Below are 26619 nucleotides of genomic sequence, written 5' to 3'. Positions count from 1 at the left end.
CATTATTTTTGTTTATATAATTGAAATATCACAGTTTGTGCGTAGTTCAATCACAATTGATAAACCCGACCTTGTTTGTTGGATAGAACTTGATTGGCACTTGGGATTGGTCTTTGGTACCATCCAAGTTATTCTCATATTAATCAGTCTGACGGATTGCTATCTAGTTTATTTATTGATTCTATTGAGAAAGAGATAAAGCTCTTTGATATCTTTCTTGATTGAGTCTCACTTTTAAGTTGGTGCTCTCGAAATTATATTGGAGTTTAGTCCATACAGATTTTCGAACGAAATATTGGGTGTGGTTGTTATACTCCCGCGTTTTCACATATGCTCTGAGACATTGACCTAAGAAACTCCAAGAAACTCTATCATACGCTTTACTTATATCAATTTTAAGCGCATAAGCCCCAAGATTAGAGTTAGACTGGTTCATGGAGTGGATTAATTCTTTGGCAGTTAATATGTTATCTAGGATTAATCTACCCACACAAAAGCTGACTAATTTTTTTCTACCAAATTGTCAAGCCTGGGTTTCAGTCTCTGTGCAATTATTTTGACCACATTACGACATGGAATACTGCACAAATTTATGGGTCTATATTCCACTGGTTTAGAGGGGTTTTTTACTTTAGGAATCAAGACTAAATTAGTGTGATTCAAGCCTCCTGGGATACTTGAAGAAGCACAACAATGTTTGATCAGAGATGTTACCTCATTTCCAACTTTATCCCAGCATTTCTTGAAGAAGATTGGAGGCATGTCATCTGGTCCTGGTGAGGGACCCCATCTTCTTGAGACTGAGTCCTATGGGCCACACTTGGCTGCTAGATTAGCCAAAAGCGTTGCGAATTTAAAAGGAAAAAAAAAACGTTATCTATTTGTTAACACTACTTCTCTCTCTGGAATGGTTTCGTTGAATGGTTCAGCGCAGATTCTTTTTTTGTTGATCCGACGGTTGAGATGTTGTGTTGTTCCATTTAGTGCAACTTAATTCTACTTTTCGTTGTTCCATTCCGCGCATCTACTTTTCACTATTATATATTCCGCGCATCTAGATGCTAGATTGGAATAACCATAAGACTTAGGTACGAATCTAAATGCTAGATTAGAAGTTAAAACACCATACGACTTAGCCCGAGCACTTGCCAAATCCCTACGATTTGAGGGACCCTATCATAGGGATACAAGATAGTTAAAACACCATACGATTAGACTAGAATATAAGATAGGGATACAAGTCTGTCCGTGTTTCTCTCTGTGTGTTTAATAATGGCTGCAATCTTAAGTACACCAGCCTATCTCAAACCTACTCAATCGAACATCAAATCCTTTAAAACCCATAAACGTTTAATATGTTGTTGTTCATCACTTAAACAGACCAATCTCCATATATCTACTACTACTACAACTACTTCTAATAAGTATAATTCCTCCATTAGGTTCCCAAAGTTTGTTTTTTGGGCTGCTGCATCTGAAGAAGCTATAGATATCACTAGCCATGTCGAAGAAACTCAAACCCAGGTACTTGTTTTGTTTAGTATCAATTCTTCAATCCTCATACTTTGGATTTATTCAACAACGTTTTTCTTGTGGATAACTTTTAGCCTGGATATCGAATGTGTACGAAATGATCCTAATTTAATTCAGCAAACTTTTCCACATATCTTAGACAATTGATTGATTAAAAAAAGAGAACAACTGAATTAAGACAGCCACTTAACATGTTTGCAAATTAGATGATTTGATATGGTGCCGTATCATTATGTCAATTGTCTCATTAGTAAACAAATCAATAAAATGATCCTAGTTATCACCAGGTATTAATGCATCTAAAATAAACCTCTCATTTCATGCTGCTGCTATATTAGTCAGAACTCTGAAAGAGATAAATATATATTTGATGGAATGTGGGTTTTCGATCAGTTTACATTTGGGGTATAGGGTCTCTATCCATTGGCATATGACAGTTATGATGGATGAGCTCGTCAATACAGCAAGGCGTTAGCAAGCCACTCCAAATATAGTTGAAATGTACAGTAAAGCGTGGGGTTTCATTGTCCCTGCTTGCTGATCAACCTTTGACCTGATGATACTCATCTTTTGTTGAACAGAAACTTTTAGAGAATGAAATTTTGGAGGATGAATCAACTCAAACAAGTAATAATCAAATTCCTGATACTGAAGAAAAATTACCTTCAACTGTTTCAGAGTCGCTAAGGTTATATAAAGAAGCTTTGGCAAGTAATGATGTGCCTGGGATTGCTGAAATAGAGGCCTGCCTTCAATCTCTGTATGATGAGAAAAAGGTTTTGGAAAATAAAATAGCTGCATTGTCTATAGAAGTGGCATTGGAAAAGGATCGGAGACTTAGGATAAATGCAGATTTTTATAACTTTCGGAAGAGGGTGGAGAGAGAACGGCTCTCACTGGTGACTAACATGCGGGAGGAAGTGGTGGAAAGTTTGTTACCTGTGCTGGATAACTTCGAGAGAGTTAACTCCGAAATCAAAGTGGAGACTGACGGTGAAAAAAAGATTAATAACAGCTATCAGAGCATTTTCAAACAGTATCTTGAGATATTAGGATCTTTAGGCGTTGTCCCTGTGGATGCAGCTGGGAACCCCTATGAGCCTACGGTAAGATTTTAAGCTTTCTCGAGTTCTTTTTACTTTTTTTGAAATTAGTATAGTGATTATTTGAAAGAGGGTACCTCAGATATGATTCGAATGGAGAAGAACTGCTTTGCACACAACTGATTTTCCTCGAAATGAGCGAAATCATGTGTTTTAAAATTAACCCAACATAATCGTATGTTCCAGGCCTCCAGTGAAAAGTGATAACTTCTTGCATGCTGATGTTCAAAATTAGTGGGTGAATCGGCAAAGAGATTTTCCCCTTTATGTAGTCAATCAGATAACGATATTTGGTCCTTATATATCTATATTTCGATCAGCACCACAGTGTTTTTCCCTATTCTTAATCCTATTTGGCAACTTCACTTTTATGCAGGCAAAATACCAAGTGGAGTCTAAACTTAATCGGCTACTTGAAGATTTTTTCCGAGCACTCGGTCGAGTACGCTCTGGTTTCATGAAGACATGGATACAGTTTTAGGTCGAGCCTCCTTCCAGAAGAAAAAAAAAAGGATGGACTTCAGACGGCTTGGTAATTTTACTTCAGTGAGAAACTCGTACATATGTAAATAGCTCTCTGTGCATTATTCTGGACAGCTTACACAGCCCAAAACCGAATATATTCCTCTAATTTTGTAACAAAAACCTGGTAATGGAACTGATGTTACTGAAATCTGGTTTCAGCTTCTTGTTCGACTCGGAATCAACTATACAATATCACTACTTTACATCTATTTCCCTGATAAGATTTGATTGTTCTGTAAGGTGCATGAATCAAAAATGTGCAAGGGTTTGTAGGCCCTAATGCAATTATGGAATTAGCTAGGAATCTATTTCCCTGATAAGCTTTGACTGGTAAGGTGCATGAATCAAGGGTTTTGTAGGCCCGAATGCGATTATGGTATTAGCTGGTCTGGGCCTTTGAAGCTTGGAGAAGAAGCTGAGGGTCACGAGTCACGACCATTGGCCATGAACGATTTTTTGGGACCATGGTTTTATTTTTAGTAAGACATTTAGAAGTAAATCTAGGTCATCCCTTATCTAGATATTTATATTAATACCTAAACTACCCTCCTGATTAATTTTGGATAATCATTAGTGAAACGATTAAGCTAAAGAAGTAGAATTATTGAGAGAGTAAAGTTAGAGAAGATGAAGAAGAAAAACATTGAAAATAAAAAACAAATTGAGTTCACTAATCTTGAGTATTCAAGTGATGATTCAATTGATGATAGCACATCTTAATCTTCATCTCCTTCCTCTCCTAGAGTATTTGTTAATCTTCACAAGATATGAGTTATTTCTTAGATGGTGATTGTATTCTTCCCCAAACTCAATCTCAAGATGAAAACGATGGATTTTACCAACCACAACCGGAGGAAGAGCATTTGGGTTATCAGGTATGCTTCAAACTTAGATAATGTTGGTTTAATTGCTCTAAACTTTCAAAAAAATGAATTTTTTTATGTAGATTTGGGCCAGTTCGGTTACCATATGTCAAGAACATGTAACCGAACACACCTGAAAGTGTAGTTCGGTTACGTTTTCCAAACACGCACGTTACCGAACTCGCTCGTTAATGGAGGTTTTGGTCGTAAAGTGTAATGTTCGGTTTGCCCGCAATGTAACCGAACTTTAGGGTCTAGAAGTTCGGTTGGTTCGCAAACTTTTATCCAAAAGCGTATCTAACCGAACTCACCGATAAAAAAAAAAACCAAAGTTACAGTGCTATATTAGGTTACCTAGTATAAAATGGTAGGTAACCGAATTTTGAACTTAACAATTTATTTGGGTACATCTTGTGTGTTCGGTTACATATCAAATTGCTCTACCAGCCGAAATTAAAGTTCGGTGATATACTTATTTTTCGAAGGAATCGAACTTATGGACTTGTGTTGTTCTAATACAAGGAGTTCGGTTAAAAGTGTTTTTTGCGAATCAACCGAACTCTGAGTTCGGTTAAGAAAAATTAATTCGTGATAACCGAACTTTTTGCGACGAAATCGAACGTTTTGCGACGTAACCGAACTAAAAGTTCGGCTGAGACTTGTTTTTGGCGACGTACCCGAACTTTTCTCTGAAAAAAAAACCTCCATTAAACCTCTCTGCAACTTCCATTTTCAACTCATTTTGATGATACTTCTCATTTATTCAACCAAAAACGAATGACAAGTAATTGGTTTGTGAGAATATCTTTGTTAATGTTTTAAATTAAGCTATATATATAGAGGTGGTGGTGGTTGGTGGTGGTGGTAATCGGAGGTGGTGGTGGTAATCGGTGGTTGGTGGTGGTGATAATCGGAGGTGGTGGTGGTGGTAATCGGTGGTTGGTGGTGGTGATCGGTGGTTGGTGGTGGTGATAATCGGAGGTGGTGGGCAGTGGTGGTGAGAGGAGGTGGTGGTGGTAATCGGTGGTTGGTGGTGGTGATAATCGGAGGTGGTGGTAATCGGCGGTGGTGATTTTATATATATAGGTGCTTATTAGGTTGGTTTTAAATTAAAGTAGGTTAAGAGTAGATTAGTCATTTCAACACTTTAGGACACCCCATAAAACTATAGGGAAGGTGGCCTAATAAAATCAAATCATGGTCCCCTCAAAAAAAATCATGGTCCCTAAAAAAATCATTCTTGGCCATTGCCGTAAGAGGATGCTGATTGCTGAAGTTGACAATGCAAAATCCGAAACCCGCTAAACGCAGGTTATTGCATTAGCAGTTTGTTTTTCTTTAAAGCAATGTTTAGTCCTGGTGACTGTTCTGGTGCATGGAAGCCAAAAACAAAAATGAAAAAACGAAACTGGAAAATACTCTTTTGTCATGACTTTCACATGGGTTCCATGACTAATCTGTGAATCAAAAAGCATCCCCAAATTTTAAATGGGCTCCCCCCTTCTTCAGTGCTGATGTTATTTTCATTTCTTTCCTCCTAATTGGTTTCTGCTGTTATATAAAATGATGGTGAAATGTGATTCGAGTATGATCTTCTTCACCATGAGGATCATTCTTGAGAGATACAGACTAAGACTGACTCTAACCCTTTGAATTGGCACATGACAACCATGGAACTGACCCCATGAAGAAGACTGAACTAGTGCAACTGTGCAAGGATCGATTCTTTTTCTCTAACTTCTTCAGTGAAATACCACCACACCATTGATATATCAATCAGTTAAGAAAATTAAATCCACTTCTAAATAGCCAGTAAAAGTATCTCCAGACAGGTGAAAAAGTTCGAAACAATATGCCAAAGCTAAATAAAACAAATAACAGAATGAAGAGAAGGAAAGGGACTATGAATTCCTTCTGCAGTAACAACCAAACAAAGTATACAGAAAATAGAAAATCCAAAGAGTAGCCTCTCCAAGCTGTATGACTCAAATGCCTGCAAAATAAGTTCTTCATCTCTCTCTCCAGAATGAAAATTGAAGATTATGCCTGGAAAGAGATCAAGCAAAGGTGTGTTACTCTGATGAGCTTCTGAATACAACACTAGGCAAATCACAATGTAAGACTCTTCACACTTTTCCAGTTACATATTGTCAAAGAAGCTTAGAAGAGTTGAGCTAGTTTTTCTATTTTTTCCTACACTGGTCTATGTGGACATTTACCTTGTTTGCAATGTTGTTGGATAGCCAATCCAGCCCTTCGTACAATCCCTCACCAGATGTAGCGCAAGTGCTCTGGATGTACCTGATGCAATCAGAAGAACGAGAATCAATAATACTATCAAAGTCCAATTACATACAAAGAGGTCATATTATTTCTTCGTGAATAAAGTAAGGTTGGAGACACAGAAGGGAAGTTGGCTAATCTGGATCGATATAAAGATATCTCTAGTGGTGCAGATAACAATGAACAATACAAAACGCCTCTCCTTTTACCCCAGTCAGCGCTGGGCACATGTGTACTTGTTTTAAAAACTTAACTGATATCTGACTTAAGGTAATTTGACCGAGTGGAAACTCAAAGCAAGTTAAATTCACAAGCCTAGCATACAACAGAGCACAGCTAAGATGGGGAAAAAAAGTATATGTATCATCATCCAAATGATTTCTGCGAGAACCACACCATCCAAGCTCTGGATATATATGATATGATTTAAAGGAGTATTCATACCAGAAATCATTAACATGACATGAAGAGCAGAAAGATCAAGACAAGTCTGCGATTCAGCAAGGATGAGAGTGGATGAATAGGTAAAGCAAGCATTTAACCACCACCAGAGGTCTCAACAAACCAGAACCTGATAGTCGCATAATCAAAACACAGAACCAGGAAGAAGCATCTTACCAGTGTCTCTGACGTAAGGAATGTAGACCAAGTTTATCAGTAATTTCAGCAGCATTCATTGCATTTGGCAGATCCTGTTTGTTTGCGAAAACAAGTAGCACGGCATCTCTCAACTCATCCTGTAGTCACCAAATACAGGTGCTCTTAGATATCCATGGACAATATCAGCTCAAGAATATAGCTTTACGGCCTAAAAAAAATAACATTCTGCCATTACAAACGAAAAACTAGCCACAACTAAATTGGCTCAGTCACATCATCTTCCTGACCAAATCCTAGCCGTGATTTTACCAACTTGATAAGACTTGAGGAATTAAGCTTTATATCCCGGGACTGGGGAAGAGTCGTACACCATTTAGTGAGGTGGACACAGATGAGTCTTACAAATTTATGGACAAACGAAATTATAAAAGAAAAGGGGGAGAGAAAAGGCAGTTCCTCAATGAATACCATACCTCATTTAGCATCCTGTGGAGTTCATCCCTTGCCTCAACTACACGGTCCCTGTCGTTGCTGTCGACAACGAAGATGAGACCTTGTGTGTTCTGGAAATAGTGCCTCCATAGAGGTCTGATCTGTTGAATGGAAGACCATGTCGGCATGTTAATAATAATAAATAAATAAAATACAGGTTCACTTCTGCAAGACTGCAACCAACAACCATGGATTTAAGGAAAAACCGTCTGGTGTAACTTATAGTTGAAATTTGTCAAATGCAAAACTGAAAACTGATATTCTCAGATACTTCGGATGAAACAACAAGGACAGGGATAATATAAAAGGAAATGAGGTACTGCCCTAGATATATCCTTGACCCAGATTTACCTTATCTTGGCCTCCAACATCCCAAACAGTGAAGCTGATGTTCTTGTACTCCACTGTCTCTACATTGAAGCCTGCATTTAGAAAAAACAAGAGATGTTTAGCCATATATCTTACCAACAATTTGACGCAGTACCGATCTATACGGAATTTGATGGAACACATTTGTCAGTTGGTCTGAAAATACGCTAGAATTTCAGCAGTTTTCTCTGTTTATGCAACAGTTTTTCAAAGCGTCACATAACCTAGGAGCTACGGGAAAACAAAAGTATGAGCCGTTATGTTGCAGGTTTGGCAGAGCCTAACATATACAAAATTAACTCCTTGTGTATAGCGCGCGAGCCAAAATAATGCATGGAAACTTGTCTTGTTCTTGTCCTTTTGATCTTGTCCCTGGTATTTTATATTTATAATTAGTTTACACAGGTCTACTCAGCTGGTTAGATGTGCTGTATATAATACGTGAAAGATTCAGACAGTGAAAATTTTGTGCAAGCAAAGAGCGTCTTAAGTTTCTATACCACGTGTATTGAATCCTACGGTTAGGCAGACAGTACTCTGGTTAAATACTGCTGTTAGACCAAGGAATACCTGATTAGGTCACCTAATAGAAAATATAATCCTATCACCATCAGTGCTCTAGTTCAAAACAGTAAAGTTTCTAAAAAAGTGTGATCTTGATGCCAATTCTCAGAGTCAATTGGTGCAACTTTTAAAAATACTATCGGTAGCATTAGCTCATAAAAACATCTTTTGTTTTTCTTACGACACATCAGCTTGGTAGTTCCATCTAAATTTCAACTTGCATAGTTTGATGTATGAAAATCAGTTCATACAGAGGTACCAAACCTAGACACCTAAGGCCTTTCCAAATTGATTGACATCTATAATGTCTTTCATTCATCCATGACTTTCATCTCGAGACTAAATTGGATGATTCCAGTGCATAAAGGTGGGAATCAACCACACCCGTAACTCCTAGGTTATTCCAGCGTCATCAACATGCAATTATAAAATGAAAATAAATTAATAATGCTTTATGAATCATTAGATTATCTGACTCAAGTAGTCCATGGTCCAAAATAAAGATTTACCCTAACCTAAGAAGATAGATAACCGAAGTTAATCAAAAGAACATAATATTTGTGCCAGAAGGTAAATGTAACCTAAGAAGATAGATAACCGAAGTTAATATTTGTGCCAGAAGGTAAACGCTGATGACAAAGAAAACTCCCCCAGCGACTCCTGTTAAAGAAGACACCCAAGCAAAGATCTAACCGTCTTAAAAAAAAAAAACCACAAATCAGATTGTGCCTGTGATCCTGACATTGCAGAATACATCTATACAACTATTTCAAATTAGAAGCAAGATCTCATAATATAATTTATTGATTAACGAAACCTCGACATAAAGAGCTGAAACAAACGCCAAAACATCTCATAAATAAACAACTCCAAGTAATTAAAAAAGATCACATTTACAGATCTTAGGCATGATGAAGGAATTAGGAATAAATAAATAAACAATAAGAATTTACCAATGGTGGGAATGGTTGTTACGATCTCGCCCAGCTTAAGCTTGTAAAGTATGGTGGTTTTACCAGCAGCATCGAGACCAACCATTAATATTCTCATCTCTTTCTTGGCGAAGAGACGACTGAAGAGCTTCCCGAATGACAGACCCATATTAACTGCTTGTTTTATCTTAGATCTGAAAATATTTTATCATCATTTAATCAATTACGAACATAAATTTAGATCACTAAATCAAATCAACGAACAGAGAAAAATAAGAGAGATTGCTTTGCTTACCAGTTACTCTCTATGTCTGGATCCAAGCGAGAGCCAAACAAATAACAAAAAGAAAGAAACACAGAGAGAAAGTTTGGTTTTGGGAAAACAAAAGGAACCAAAGAAAATGGCCGGATCCTATTCTTCTTTTCGTTTTCAAACCACCTCCCTAGAGTTTTTTTTTATTGACATTCAGCCCCTATTTCGACGGTACGACATGTCAATGGATTGTGACCGGTCAATTGGCATTTAGATTACCATGATGTTGCCATAATGGGGTATTTTGTGTTACCTTTGCTGGGAAGATTGTTAATTTACATTCTCTGCCCTACAAGTGATTAAATTAGTAAAACCTCCTTATATCACATATTACGTTCAGGTAGTGAGTTGAGTTATCAGTTATATGCAAGTGGATAAAAACGAACGACTTTTGTTAAAGGGAAAGCAAAAAAAGATCCGAGGTGAGCATAAATCGTAGTCGACTCATTAATCAGGAAAGATTCAATAAAATTGTACGAGCCGGACTAAATTATCCTACGACCACATAAATTTCTCACACACGTTAAGCATCACCTCCTTATCGTCTTCTCCAAAATCCTAAACCTTAATTACCACTATCAGTGAAATCCAATCCAAAATAAAAGAATATGAAACTATACAGAAATGTTGACTGTGATAGTTGTTTATTTAAGGAGAGCTAGTGTACAAACAATCAAAATCAATTTTCCATTATTAATCATTGTTAAGGAAAGTGTTGTCAATGATTGATGAGCGAAATTTTGTGGGAGCTCACAAACACGGTCCTACAAACTGCCGTTGATATTTGAGTTCTCTATCAAAACGCCAATCTATCAAAAAACCGATCAAAAAAGAATGATATTTGAGTTCTCTATCGGTTAACAAGGGTTGTTCATTTGTTTTTGGAGGTTTATGTGGATTTATTTTCAATATGCTTGGCAACAGTTTTGTCTTATTTGTGATTACAGTGTCAGGACCAAAATTCCCTCCATTAATGAAAGTTTAAGTTGCAGCAACCGTAGTTAGGGTTGGGAGATGAACGAGACGAGGCAAGAGATTATGTTTCATTTTTATGATGAAATATGTGAGCATGTGAACAATTCATGTGGTTAAAAGGGTGTTTTTGTCCGACTCGATAACATATATACGACCGGCCTTGATGAGTGAATCAACCACGATTTTTGCTCTCCTTTTAACAAAAATCAAAACGAACACGTGGCACTTTAGTTACCGAAGATGCCCTTCGGCAGAAAAAGTACAAATCGTACCATCGACACATGGACATCTCACAACCATCGAAATTGAAGGGTCGAATTTTTCCGAAAAATCGTTGAACGGTTGACTTTAACCTTAAACGGATGTTTTCTACTTCATTTATTGAAAAAGCGGAGGTCTAACAACCACAGCCAATATTTCGCTTAGCAATTTGTAGGACTAACTCCAATATACTTTTAAGAGAATCAACTAGACAGTCAGACTCAATCTTTATAAAAGTATATCAAGGAGTTATATCTCACTTTCTCGATTCAATACTTACTCAAGCAAATAGAAATCTGCGAGTCTAAATGAATACAAGAGAAATCACTTGAACGGTACCAAATACTAATGTTCAAGGATCAATCAATTTCAATCAACAACCAAAGGTTGGATTTTCCAATTGATCGATTCAACGCACAACCTGTGATATTTCAGTTATATAACAAAATATAACGAGAAAAGAAAATAACACAGACACCGGAAGTTTTGTTAACGAGGAAACCGCAAATGCAGAAAAACCGGGTGACCTAGTCCATATTGAACATGCATTGTATTAAGACGTTACAGACACTAGCCTACTACAAACTAACTTCGGTCTGAACTGTAGTTGAACCCCAATCAATCTCACACTGATTCAAGGTACAGTTGCGCTTCTTACGTCTCTGATACCAACAGGATACTGCGCACTTGATTCTCTTAGATGACCTCACCCACAACTAACAGTTGCTAAGACCCAAAGTCGAAAACTTTTAATAAACAAATTTGTATCACACAAAAAAGTCTACGGTAATAGATAGATCAGTTTCCCACATAAATACCTACGAGTTTTTGTTCCGTCTTTTGATAAATCAAGGAGAACATGAACTAATTGAAAACCCGTACTTATATTCCCGAAGAACAGCCTAGAGTTACCAATCACCTCACAATAATCTTAATCGACTAGTGAAAGAAGATATTGCGGAATCACAAACGATGAGACGAAGATGTTTGTGACTTCTTTTATATCTTTCCTATTGGAGAAATCAATCTCAAGCCAATCTTACGATTGTACTCAAATACGATAGAAACAACAAGATCTGATCGCACAACTGCAAGAAAAGTAGTATAGGTCTGGTTTCACAATCCCAATGAAGTCTTCAAGTCGTTAACACACAGGGTCTCAATAGAAACCTAAGGTTAAAGGAGAATTGACTCTAGCTAATACAAATAGTATCACACAGGAGGTGTGGGGATTAGGTTTCCCAGTTGCTAGAGTTCTCCTTTATATAGTCTTTCAAATCAGGGTTTGCAATCAATGTTAGCTTAGTAACAAAGCATTCAATATTCACCGTTTGATGAAAACCTGATTAGATTCAAGCTAATATCTTTTAATCGTTAGATCGAAACTTAGTTTGTTATACACAAATGAAATGCACGTTTATTTAGGTTTGTGTAACCGTACCCAAACATGTACATCTAGTTGGTTCAACAGTAGTTAACCAAATGGTAAGCCATATGAGCACTTCCATATCAACCATATTCTTCTTTACCACAACTAGTTCAAATGTCTCAAATGAACTAGTTAGAGAGTTGTTCAATTGCTTAGATCTTATAGAAGTATATAAGACACAATCGAAGCAAAAACGATTTGATTCACTCGAATCGATTCACGAACTTTAAAGCCACGGTTTGCAAATATGCATTCCTTAGTTTATATAAGTTTAAGTTCACGAATAGTCGTTTTTAGAAAATAACCAACTTAAGTACGCATACTGGTACGCGGTCTTAAGTACCCGGATAAGTTTTTTTCAGATCACAAACTCCAGCAGAAATTCATGGGATGTGAACTTCCGACAGTGCGCGTACTGGTACGTGGACTTTAGTTCATGTTTTCCTGAGCAGCAAAGTACGCATACTTTGGTTCAAGGAATAAGGACTTACACACATATGAGTTACCACACAATGTTTATATCCAACCATGGTTATATATTCTAAACTCTCATTTCAATCACTGAAACATTCTTAGAGGACGTTATATAGTTGTTGTTCATAAACCATTTTTCGTCAAAGCAATTTTCAAGTAATTGAAACTTAATATGACTTTCGTCACTAGTAAAGATGAACTTGGACAAAGCGAAAGCTTACCAACACATATTTTGAGAAATAGATAAGCGAGATAAACTCGGCTCGAAATAGCAAATGTGTATAATCAAAGTCTATATAGCAATACAACTCTTGTCTCAAGATAGGAGATAGAGTAGATAGACTTTTGAGTGATAGATAAGTTCAAGACTCCACATACCTTTTAGTCGATGAAGTTCCACCAATTCCTTGAGTAGTTCTTCTTCTTTGTATGATGATCGCGATGGAGTTTAGAGCTCAACTACACTTTCTATCCTAGTCATATACTTAGCTATAAGTATACTAGAAATCAACACTTATAGTTTTGGCAACTAAACTTGACAACAAGATTGAGATAACAATGTTTGCGAGTTCGACCGAGCAATGCTCTAACAATCTCCCCCTTTGTCAATTTTAGTGACAAAACTATCAATACATATGGAATATAAAATAAATAAATAAACTTTTGTATCTTCTCTTCCACATGCCTGATATTCTTGGTTCTTCAACATTACTCGAAATCTTCGTCACTTCCAAGTACTCCAATGATTCCAAAGGTTGTAAGTTTAGCATCATCGTTGTTGAAAATCCGCAGCTATAACAATGAGAAAACAAGAATTCTCAATCATTGTTACACGGTGTCATGGTATTATTACACATCATCAAAGTTCAATTGTATCACAACTTTGACAACAATACTATGGTGATATGTATCACTCCCCCTAAGTTAATACTCCGTCTCACATGGAAACCACTCCCCCTTACATAATGATCCAAAAAACATATGTATTTGTAGTGTGAATTACACATTAATTCTCTCCATTTTTGTCAATAAAATTGGCAAAGGTACGAAAACTAGTGGGATCCTAATGAAATTTCCATAGAGACATTTCATGACCAAAAGAAAGCACATATCAACTTTTTAGATGTAATCATAAAGCCGGAGCTAAATGCTTTCATAAATGAGTTTATAAAGATACAAGATAACCCCTATAATATTCCACAGCCGCACTCCCCACAAAAATTTGGCAGTTAAGCACAAGTTCAATTAAGAACTCTCCCCCATAAAATGTCATTCCCGAAAGAAAAACAAGAGCGACTTTACTTTCACAAGAAAAGAAAGATTTCTTTGGACATAACAAATCACATACGAATATGAATTTGAATCCAAATATACTCAATTAAATTAACCACAGGAAAATCTATGATTAATTTAATCAGAATTGCTCAACATAAGAGAACTTATGGAGGCGCACAATATATACATAAAATATGGATCAGGGAAGATCAATACTGCGGAATAGACAAGGATCCATTTTATTTTCCATCACTATTTGCACAATGACATACAATAGACATAATCCTCGTAAACAAAAGTTCATCCTATCTTCCATCAATATTTGCATAATGACATACAATAGGCTTAAAACTTTTGTAATGTCGAAGTTCATTCATTCTTTTATCAATATATGCATATCGACATATGAAAGACTTATCTTTTGACAAGGTATGGGATAGTCATAGTTCACGGACGCAAACACACATATCCCATAACAAATTGCAATATATAAAACTATAAAGATTAATAAAGCAAAAATCATATTCCAAACAAGTTTTTAGAATTTAAACAAATAAACCTAAAAACAATGAAGATGAAAACGTTGGACATGCTATGTGTAATCACAATAATAGCTATTCCAAACTCTAGTTATTCTTCTAAACAAAACAAGAAATAAATTTCTCATCAGAAGATTTACTAGACATTGTAGAATCAATAAGTCAGAAAGTCTACTTATCATCTTCATCATCTGAAACAATCCAAGATGCTTGAATTTTGTTCAAATCTTCCTTGATCTCGGGAAACTTAGTTGCAACCAATGATAATTGTTCTTGCATGCACTTCACCCTTGAATTAACCTTACACACACCCTTGTGAATTTTTTGAAGAAGACTCAAGGTGGTAGGATCACAAGAACCGTCAAGTAAATCTTCTCTTTGTCTTTTGCACACATTCTCCCTTATACGTTTGAAAGTATAGGGACGAACAGGTTTGGGAACCCCAAGGGAATTTTCAATTGGATCAAAACCACGTTCACGAAAAATTTGACCAATCAAGCAAGGGAAACCTAACTTCTTGTTGGGTGAAGTCATCGAAATCATTTGAAAAATGATGAAACCACAAATATCGAGACTAGGAACACCCAATTCAAGAAAATAGACCAATTCTGCAAACTCGCGACTCCACCGAGAATTCTCAATTGTGGAGGGACAAAGATTAGAGATACCGAGTTTTTCGAAAGCCATCAAAGCAACACTAAGAACATTAATAGGAAACTTCCCTTCATTCCAAGCAACCTTCTTACCACAAAGACCATGAGAGATGGCTTCATATGATGGTCGTTCATCACTTGGCCTAGGTAGACGAACATTACCCAACGGAATTTTGGTAATCTTCGAAATCAACTCTCTATTAACAAGAAACCTTTCTCTATTTATCATGGTTTTGAATTCCATTTTTTCGAGATCAACATTATGAATGTTGGCATAGAAAATTCTTGTGAGAGTATCAAATCCTTGGCCAAGACCATCAAAGATGTTTCCAAGATTGATTTTTTCAAAGCAAACTAAATCCTCTTTATGTCCACTAGATGAATCCAATTTCTTTTCCAAAATAAATCCACTAGATGAAATCCTTTCAAAAACACTAGCACAAGAATCATTGACAAACCTAATCCTAAGAGAATTTTGGTCTAAAGGAAGATTCATGCTAGAAGAACCCAAGCTTTTTGAAACCTTGAAATTCATCATGAGGTCTAGAAATTGAAAAGAAAAGCAAGAGGAAATCACTTACTTGGAATGAACCTTGAACACCCGTTTGTTTTGTTTTCCTCCAAGGAAATTAATGGGGAAATTTTATGAACCCTAGAAAGTTTACGTACGCGGACTGATGGGATGAAGAAGAGGGTAAGCGTACTTCTTCTTTATGTACCCCACTAATGGGCTTGGACCCGTTTATAAACCACAACCCACAAATAGAATGTGGGATTTTCTTTGATGTTCGTACATCAAGATTATGCAATCTGTGACAACACAAATTGTGAGAGGAGACGGATGCAGTAGAAAGCTTATTCGGAAATCCTAGACGGACAGAGTAATATTTTAACCCAACTGTACATAAATCAAACCATTTCTTGCCACATCTCAAGATATATATACACATGGGGTAGAGCCAGACTTGTTATCAAGGGGAATTATGTGCAGAAAGACTTTCATGCACTATTCCTGGTTGATATTTGTGAGCAGTCCCGGTGATATAATCATAGTAATGATGATAATCAGGGTTACTGGAGCTTTCTAACTTCCTTTTCATTTGACCAGAACGAAGATTTTTCCGACAACTTGAAGCTGTGTCAACAACACGAGAACCCGTTTTATTGGATCTACTTGTTTTGACAACAGGTTTAGTTCGTATAACATGGTTGCATGGTTTTATATGTACCAAACTTTTATCGAATTGATTCTTAGACTTAATGGAATTAAGTTTCTCTAAGAATCTAAAAACGCTTTCAAATGTTCTAAATAGATCTTGGTCAGTTGATCCATTATGATAGTATTCCTCATAAATATTAAGAGTTAATATAGTAAGATTCCATATCTTTGAGCGTCGACTGCGTTTTTTCAACATGCTCTTCTTAAAAGGGTTCTTAGTTTTTCCTTTAGACTGTTCATCATCATATAAGCTTTCCAATGACTTAGATGAAGCAGGATTATCACGAGAGACCAGAGGTCTAAACAATAATCTTTGAGCAATCTTTACGAAATTATTGTGTGCGTTACAGATGCCAAGAGCAAGCTTCCTAAAGTAATTTCCTATAGGAACAGTCTTTGGGAAACAATCAAACACAAACTTGTTAGGTTTATAGTGTTTTCCTGCTCTGATACCAATTGAAAAAGTGGGGTCTAACAACCACACCCAATATTTCGTTTAGCAATCTGTATGGACTAACTCCAATATACTTTTAAGAGAATCAACCAGACAGTCATAATCAATCTTAATAAAAGTATATCAAAGAGTTATATCTCACTTTCTCGATTCAATACTTATACAAGCAAATAGAAATCTGCGAGTCTAATTGAATACAAGAGAAATCACTTGAACGGTACCAAAGACCAATGTTCAAGGATCAATCAATTTCAATCAACAACCAAAGGTTGGATTTACCAATTGATCGATTCAACGCACAACCTGTGATATTTCAATTATATAACAAAATATAATGCGGAAAAGAAATAACACAGACACCAGAAGTTTTGTTAACGAGGAAACCGCAAATGCAGAAAAACCGCGGGACCTAGTCCAGATTGAACACACACTGTATTAAGCCACTACAGACACTAGCCTACTACAAACTAACTTCGGTCTGGACTGTAGTTGAACCCCAATCAATCTCACACTGATTCAAGGTACAGTTGCGCTCCTTACGTCTATGATCCCAGCAGGATACTACACATTTGATTCCCTTAGCTGATCTCACCCACAACTAAGAGTTTCTACGACCCAAAGTCGAAGACTTTAATAAACAAATATGTATCACACAGAAAAATCTACGGTAATAGATAAATCTGTCTCCCACATAAATACCTATGAGTTTTTGTTCTGTCTTTTGATAAATCAATGTGAACATGAACCAATTGATAACCCGGACTTATATTCCCGAAGAACAGCCTAAAATTACCAATCACCTCACAATAATCTTAATCGACTAGCGAAAGAAGATATTGCAGAATCACAAGCAATGAGACAAATATGTTTGTGACTTCTTTTATATCTTGCCTATCAGGAGAAATCAATCTCAAGCCAATCTTACGATTGTACTCAAGTACGATAGAAATAGCAAGATCAGATCACACAACTACAAGAAAAGTAACATCGTTCTGGCTTCACAATACCAATGAAGTCTTCAAGTCGTTAACCTATGATAAGTGCATAATTCATATGATTTTGGTGTTCATTACATACTTGCTTTAGATATTATTCTTGCATATTTTCGTATTATTACTTTGGTTTTCTCTTATTTGTCTCAATTTGGTGAATCATCCAAAAAGGAGCTACAAAGTGCTGAAAAGAGCTAGGAAGAGAAGTATTCCAAGTGCCCAAGTCCAAGAGAAGTGGAAGAAGTGCGACGAAAAGGAGCAAAACGCTCAAAATCAAGAGAAGGGACAAATACCGATCTTAACTCATTCAAATTAAGGATTTATCATCATCATCTTGAAGAGAATTGAAATATAAAAAAAAAGAATGAAAAAATAATGAGGTCATTCCGAGTTCAGACGAAGAAGTTGTGGCCAAAACGAGTTTTTATTGAATACCGAAGACACTAGGGTACGCGTACGGTACGCATACCTAGCAAGTAGGAAAACGTGTATAAACTCGTTGGAAGGCCTACGGGCACGTTTGGGAACGTTATTTCGTTATTTTGGGTCGGGTTCTTAAACCAAATTAAATACTTGATGACCAAGCAATGTAAACCTATAAAAATGTATTAGGTCATGGAATCGATCATCTCATATTATACTTTTGTTCTTCATTAATATTTTAGGGTTTACCCCTTTAGGGGAAACCGGGTAATTGTGTAATCATGAGTAGCTAAAACCTTTGTTGATTAAGGATGAATTCAATGTTCTAAGCGTGAATCTTTATTATTAATACAAATCTATTGAAAGTATTTATCATTATCGTTTGTCTTTACTATATCTAGGGTTTATGAATGGTTCTTAGATTGGTTTGGAGTGCACGCTAGATTGATCGATTAATCGTTCTATTGCTAGTGGAAGTTAGGGAATAAGTAATCGTCGAATAACTCTCTACACAAGTAGAAATCACGAGACCTTACAGGGGGATTTTGTGGAGCAATCGTGTGTAAAAACAACACCAGCACGTAAACCTTGAGCTAAGAGTTTAACTACTGGGATTAACCTAATTCATAAAGCTTAAAGCATTCGATTGGATTACACCTTGAGTGAGCTACTACTTGGTGGTTCAGTTGAATAGAATCTGATATTGGAGAGCTTCTGTATCCGTGGTATAAGGAGTTTTGGGATAACACTGAGCTAGCTGCTATTCTACGGTTGGTGATGAATGGTTCTTACGAACGATAGATAAGTATTCTAATCCTGTTAATTCTTGGTAACGGCGAAGGATTCCTTAATCATCTCTTTTCTTTATTGTCTTTATATTTATCCCACAACCAAACCCCCTTTGTTATTTATTTTATCTTGCTGATCAAATAACCTATCAATTACACAACTCTTTGTGGGAATGATCTCTTACTACCGCTATATTACCTGTTAATTAGTAGGAAATATATTTATTAATTTGTTGTGCCTACGACAACCCATCAAATTTTGGTGCAGCTGCCGAGGAGAAGTTGCTAATTGATTTGTTATTTGTTTAGTTTGTTTTTGGTTTTTATACTTTATATATATATATTAATCTCTTTTGTTCTTATGAGTCGTCATGTTTCCTTATGGAAATAACATGTACGGAGCACAAGATCAATCACATAATAGTGGTAATCAGTATGGTTTTCAATCTCATTCATATGACAATTACCGACCATCCTATGGGTATAATCAAGACCAACCTTTTGGCTATGATCAATATCCCACAGAACCTTATGGATGTTATCATACATGTCAACAACCTTATGACGGGCATGTAAGTGAACAATCACAAGGATGGGAGGATAGTTATGCTACTAATCTGACTTCGAGTATTGCAGAAAGAATGTGTTCCATGATGGAGGAGTTTCAAGGAAAAATAATTCAATATTACCATAATCAAGATGAGCATCTCCAAGAAATTCAAAGGAATGTGGACAACTTAAAGTTACAACTTGCTCAACTCAGGAAGACAAGGAACGAAGAAAAAGTTTGGCCTCAAAACCAAATTAATTCTGAAATTCCTAACGAAGACAACAAATATTTTGAAGATGAGCAACCTTTGGAAAATCCATGTAACAATGATGAGGTTATTCCAACTCCGGATCTTAGTAATGATCATTCGGCTATTCAAAAGGAGGAGCCTTGGTATGACCGAACCGTTGTTATGAACGATGTAACATACTCAAATGCATATCAATGTTAAAATGAACATCCAGATTACAATGTTTTTAGGCCGGTTGATTTGCAAGAAATAGACCCGATTATTCCCTCGACGGAGACTCATACAGAATACCCCAAAATTTATACTGAAGAAGAGTTCTTGAGGGCGTAATTTGATTCGGATGACGAGAGTGTTGAAGAGATTGAGATTGAGAATGAAACCAAAATGATTGAAGTCGTGGAAGACCCAATTGAGCTAGATAATAGTTCGATAGAGGACCACGATATACTTGAGGTGAATAATTCACTGTTAAATTACTAAGAAAGATGAGCATCCGGTACAAGGTTTGTCTAATCCTTTGCACAATTCTATATCTATTGATCCTTTTCCTCTAATAGAAGTAGCTTCTAAAAGAGTTGTTAACCCAACTTTTAAGAAAATACCTCACTTAGGATTGGAGTTGTGTGCTTCCAAAGTTTTAACGGATTATTTTGCTTCTAAGTATCCACCACTTGATGTGTTTGATTCGAGTATTGTGCAGGTTCACCAAGCTGTGGAACCTTTTGAAGTTCTCGAATTCTATGTTCTCTATCCACTTTCGAGTGTAGAAAGGAATAAGTGAGGGGGAAGATTCAATAAAGTGATAGATTCAATATTTGCATTTTGTGCTAACGTTTTTGTGAAGCTGTTATTGGAATTGCAAATTGTTATTTGGAAGGACTACCAAATTTTCAGATTACTGGTGTACGGGCGATAACAATAACGTCGGTTTGACGACGTTAAACCAAGCATTTTATGGGAGGCAACCCATCGGTTTTGTACCTCTATCCCTTTTATTTATTTTTTTCTAATTTTTCATATCATATCCCGCATTCTCATCTTAGATTTTACAAAGTCCTATACCTATAGTGAAAGTTTTGACGAATTCTCATCAGAAAATCTGACTGCGCACTTGTCACGAAAATAACTCTCGAGACTTCATACGAAAATAGCTCCCGATTTGAGTGGTTGACCCTAAATTTTAAATAGGACAGACATACCTTTCCTTTCCAAAAAGAAATTTTGAATTTGGAGTCTGTTAAGTTGGAGCTATAGGCCTGGACATTTGAGTTTCGGTATTTTTCCAGAACTTTTTCAGATTACATGTCTGTCAGTCCGGATGCCATAAAAGTCAGAACGTTTCTTGAAACACTGTTCCCTTTTCACAACTTATATAAAAGACATAGGCGAACAACTTTTGTTTAGAATGTTTTTGCTAATTCCCTACCCACTGGTACAGTTTTTGAGTTTTCCAGGGTTGTTATGTCAGAAATCAGAATCTTCGGTTTTGAACATTGAGGACAATGTTGAGTTTAAGTGTGGGGGAGTGTTTTGAGGATAAATATTTTAAGCATGTTTGGCTTGCATAAAAGAAAAAATAACATAAAAAAAAATCATACTCTTTGATTTCTTGCATACTTGAGACTTCATGTTTTGGAGTTAATTATGAACTACTTAGGATGACACTTTAAACCTTTTAAGATTTAAACAGTTCTTACTGCTGTAGATTGGGTTCCACTTTATAACTCTGCAATCCTTATATATACGTTCATAATTGAATGAGAAACTAAGCTATGGTAGTCGTTTGAAAGATTTATCCTCGCAATTAATCATTACTTGAATCGCTTTCTTTTTATTTTTGCAGTTATATATTTCTCTAAAGTGATTTGGTGGGATCCTGATACTGTCGTGGATGTTGTAGCAAGGTAATCATTGGTTGAGTATTTAAAATCCCCATAAGACGATTGTCTTACACTCATAAAGAGTGAGCAAATAAATAAATAAATAAATAAGGCTCCTCTTCTTTTATCGACATTAATAAATGATAGGTCAGGAATTTCTGACTAATCATAGTCGATGAAAAAAAAACCTATCATCATTATATAGCAAGTCAAATAGACTATTGATGAGGTTCTTGACACTTTGATAGCAGTATGTGTGAAACGTTTCCCTGTCTCCGTCGCCTAAGCAAGTGTGGAACGCAGGATCCAAGGCAACTATCACATACTTGCTAAAAAGGAACATGCGCTTAGAGTATCTAATCATGTGGTCGAGTTAAATGGGTGCTTGTATCAACTATTGCACTATAAATAGAATCCTTTGACGACATTCATACAAGTATTGTGGGTAACATCTTTCACTTTAGTCAACATTTTGCACACTTCATTTTTTTATTTCCATTTTCTTATTTATCCATGTGATTTCAGTATGCGATTGTTGTGACAAACGTTGCAACAAGTACGATGACTATCTTAGTGGAGTTTTGCAAACATGTTGAATGTCACACATAAGTAATTGCTAATGTGTGATTATTGGAATGTATGTGGGATGTTTGCATCTAAAGATTATATGCAATCTAATTATTTAGATTTTTGCTTTGTGTCAATCCTTAGTGGTTCTTCCAAGGCGAGAGATTGGAGTAGGTTTTGTGGGTATACTTCTAGTAAGCCCTCACGAGACTATAACTCGTCCACTAGGGACACCTAGGGGTTTAAAGGAATGTTATTTATGCTAAGAGTAATCGTATTCTCACGACATGGAGTTGTTGTATTTAGGATTAGTTTTATTTAGTTTGCTCGAGGACTAGCAAAACCTAAGTGTGGGGGAATTTGATGAGTGCATAATTCACATGATTTTAGTGTCCATTCCATACTTGCTTTCGCTATTATTCTTGCATATTTTTGTATTATTACTTTGGTTTTCTCTTATTTTTCTCAATTAGGTGAATCATACAAAAAGGAGCTACAAAGTGCTGAAAAGATCTAGGAAGAGAAGTATTTCAAGTATCCAAGTGCCCAAGTCCAAGAGAAGTGGAAGAAGTGTGACGAAAAGGAGCAAAACGCTCAAAATCAAGAGAAGGGCCAAAGACCAATCTTAACTAATTCAAATTAAGGATTTATCATCATCATCTTGAAGATAATTGAAAGATAAAAATAATTCAAAAAGAATGAGGTCATTCCGAGTTCGGACGAAGAAGTTATGCCCAAAACGAGTTTTTATTGAATACCGAAGACACTAGGGTACGCGTATGGGTACGCGTACCTAGAAGGTAGGAAAACGTGTATAAACTCCTTGGAAGGCCTAAGGGCACGTTTGGGGACGTTATTTCGTTATTTTGGGTCGGGTTCTTGAACCGAACTAAATACTTGATGGCCAAGCAATGTAAACCTATAAAAAGGTATTAGGTCATGGAACTGATCATCTCATATTATACTTTTGTTCTTCATTAATATTTTAGGGTTTACCCATTTAGGGGGAAACCGGGTAATTGTGTAATCATGAGTATCTAAAACCTTTGTCGATTAAGGATGAATTCAATGTCCTAAGCATGAAGATTTATTATTAATGCAAATCTATTGAGAGTTTTTATCATCATCGTTTGTCTTTACTATATCTAGGGTTTATGAGTGGTTCTTAGATTGATTTGGAGTGCGCGCTAGATTGATAATCGTTTTATTGCTAGCGGAAGTTAGGAGATAAGTAATCGTCGAATAACTCTCTACACAAGTAGAAATCACGAGACCTTACAGAGGGATTTTGTGGAGGAATCATGTGTAAAAACAACACCGGCAAGTAAACCTTGAGCTAAGAGTTTAACTACTGGGATTAACCTAATTCACAAAGCTTAAAGCATTCGATTGGATTACACCTTTAGTGATCTACTACTTGGTGGTTCGGTTGAATAGAATTTGATATTGGAGAGCTTCCGTATCCGTGGTATAAGGAGTTTTGGGGATAGCAGTGAGCTAGATGTTATTCTACGGTTGGTGATGAATGGTTCTTACGAACGATAGATAAGTATTATAATCTTGTTAACGCTTGGTAACGACGAAGTATTCCTTAATCATCTCTTTTCTTTATTGTCTTTCTATTTATCTCACAACCAAACCCCCTTTGTTATTTATTTTATCTTGTTGATCAAATAACCTATCAATTATACAGCTCTCTGTGGGGACGATCTCTTACTACCGCTATATTACCTGTTAATTAGTAGGAAATATCTTTATTAAATTGTTGTGCCTACGACAGCCCATCAACCTACAAGGTCTCCATATAAGCCTAAGGTTAAAGGAGAATCGACTCTAACTAATACAACTAGTATCACACGGGAGGTGTGGGGATTAGGTTTCCCAGTTGCTAGAGTTCTCCTTTATACAGTCTTTCAAATTAGGGTTTGCAATCAACGTTAGCTTAGTAACAAAGCATTCAATATTCAACGTTAGATGAAAACCTGATTAGATTCAAGCTAATATCTTTCAACTGTTAGATCAAAACTTAGCTTGTTACACACAAATGAAATGCACGTTTATTTAGGTTTGTGTAACCGTATCCAAACATGTACATCTAGTTGGTTCAACAGTAGTTAACCAAATGGTTAGCCATATGAGCACTTCCATATTAACCATATTCTTATTTACCACAACTAGTTCAAATAACACAAATGAACTAGTTAGAGAGTTGTTAAATTGCTTAGATATTATAAAAGTATACAAGATACAATCGAAGCAAAAACGATTTGATTCACTCGAATCGATTCATGTACTTTATAGCCACGGTTTGCAAATATGCATTCCTTAGTTTATATAAGTTTAAGTTCACGAATAATCGTTTTAAGAAAATAACCAACTTAAGTACGCATACTGGTACGCGGACTTAAGTACCCGGAATAAGTTTGTTTTCAGTTCACAAACTCCAGCACAAATTCACGGGATGTGAACTTCCGACAGTGCGCGTACTGGTATGCGGACTTTAGTTCCGGTTTTCCTGAGCAGAAAAGTACGCATACTTTGGTTCAAGGAATAAAGACTTACACACGTATGAGTCACCACACAATGTTTATATCCAACCATGGTTATATATTCTAAACTCTCATTTCAATCATTGAAACATTCTTAGAGGACATTATATAGTTGTTGTTCACAAACCATTTTTCGTCAAAGAAATTTTCAAGTAATTGAAACTTAATATGACTTTTGTCACTAGTAAAGATGAACTCGGCCAAAGCGAAAGCTTACCGGCACATATTTCGAGAAATAAATAAGCGAGATAAATTTTGTTCGAAATAGCAAATCCATAAAATCAAAGTCTACATAGCAATACGACTTTTGTCTCAAAATAGGAGATAAAGCATATAGACTTTTGAGTGATAGATAAGTTCAAGTCTCCACATACCTCTTAGTCGATGAAGTTCCACCAGTTCCCTGAGTAGTTCTTCGTTTTTGTATGATGATCGCCATGGAGTCTAGAGCTCAACTACACTTTCTATCCTAGTACGAGACTTAGCTATAAGTAGACAAGAAATCAAGAGTTATAGTTTTTGCAACTAAACTTGACAACAAGATTGAGATAGAAACTCTTGCGAGTTCGAAAGAGCAATGCTCTAACAGTTATATATAAACCCAGATTTGCAGACTCAAAAATCTTGTCCTTTCCAAAAATCCTTCATTACTAAAGATGCTCTTCTCCAAAAACCAATACTATACATATTTGTAATTTCTGAAATGCAAACAAATGGGAGATTCATCTTCAATCACATGCTGCGATGTAAGAAAAACCACCATTAAAGGAGGTAACGCAGGTTTTTATATTTATAAAGGGGAGGCAACTCACAATTTACTTTTGAACCCGGGAGATAAACTTATAAAATTTTATGTTTTTCTGCAGTGTATTAGACATCAATGTAGCTATCAATTTTCAGGCACACTAACCATTTAGCCATAAAATGCCCATACATGTATTCTAAGTGTAGAAAATATGACGGGTTACTTAGAGTTTGGGAAGCAAATACTCAAACCAACAAAGGAATGAGATTCTTGAGATGCAAAAATCAACCACGGTATAATAAATAGTGGTTAGATAAAGCTGCAGCATGTGGCCAATCCAGAATAAAAATTCAATGGGGCATACTTTGTTCTTGAAAATAGTAACCAAGTTTGAAGGTCCGAGAGTGATGCCCATACGTCGTTGTCTTTGGTATTTCTCTGGGTTAGTTGGTTAAACAAAATATGAAGGAAAAATTTGTGTAAACCATTGTTCTCTTGTAGTATATATACATAAAAGCAAAACAACTAAATTTTTAAGAGTACAATGTTAAATTAAACTAACAACCAAACTTTTCTTGCCAATATAGTATTTCTTACGATGCACTACTTTCTTCAAAAAAAAAAAAACTTCTAATATTCAATGTTTTAATTGAATAACCCATGCCTCATTGACCCTATCATATCAAGGACACACATACACAAAATAAAAGCCTGATTTTTCAACCACCCCAAATTATGATAATTTAGAAAAAAATATTATAATGAACACAATAAAATTATAGGAAATCAATGTATAACCCTAAATTGTAATTATAAACAAATTTATAAAAAAATGGAATTACTAACCTTAGAATTAGAGTGAGGAGAATACAGCATACTCCATCTTCTTTATCAAAATCTCTGAATTTGAAAGATTAATTAGGGTCCCTTTTATATATTTTGATTCTCAAAATATTTTTATGCGCGCAATTGGCTTAGTTTTTGAAAGACACTTATTAGATATACATAGAAGACGATTG

At 35.9% G+C, this 26619-nt stretch overlaps 2 protein-coding genes across 2 annotated transcripts; one reads left to right on the top strand and one right to left on the bottom strand.

The window, feature by feature from the left end:
- Nucleotides 1–1243: 1243 nt before the first annotated feature.
- LOC113287288 (protein GrpE-like) lies at nucleotides 1244–3368 on the top strand. Its single transcript, XM_026535992.1, has 3 exons — nucleotides 1244–1524; nucleotides 2115–2639; nucleotides 3013–3368. Exons 1-3 carry the CDS (start codon nucleotides 1273–1275, stop codon nucleotides 3115–3117), a joined length of 882 nt encoding a protein of 293 aa, XP_026391777.1. The 5' UTR covers nucleotides 1244–1272; the 3' UTR covers nucleotides 3118–3368.
- A 2426-nt stretch (nucleotides 3369–5794) lies between these two features.
- On the bottom strand, nucleotides 5795–9680 carry LOC113287287 (ADP-ribosylation factor 1). Its single transcript, XM_026535991.1, has 7 exons — nucleotides 9560–9680; nucleotides 9286–9458; nucleotides 7751–7821; nucleotides 7381–7500; nucleotides 6926–7044; nucleotides 6244–6325; nucleotides 5795–6070 (listed from the first exon to the last, which is right to left on the bottom strand). Exons 2-7 carry the CDS (start codon nucleotides 9431–9433, stop codon nucleotides 6065–6067), a joined length of 546 nt encoding a protein of 181 aa, XP_026391776.1. The 5' UTR covers nucleotides 9434–9458; nucleotides 9560–9680; the 3' UTR covers nucleotides 5795–6064.
- Nucleotides 9681–26619: the final 16939 nt, after the last annotated feature.

The sequence above is a fragment of the Papaver somniferum genome, chromosome 6, assembly GCF_003573695.1.
Source record: "Papaver somniferum cultivar HN1 chromosome 6, ASM357369v1, whole genome shotgun sequence".
Classification (NCBI taxonomy): Eukaryota; Viridiplantae; Streptophyta; class Magnoliopsida; order Ranunculales; family Papaveraceae; genus Papaver; species Papaver somniferum.
This window is presented reverse-complemented; position numbering and strand designations above follow the sequence as displayed.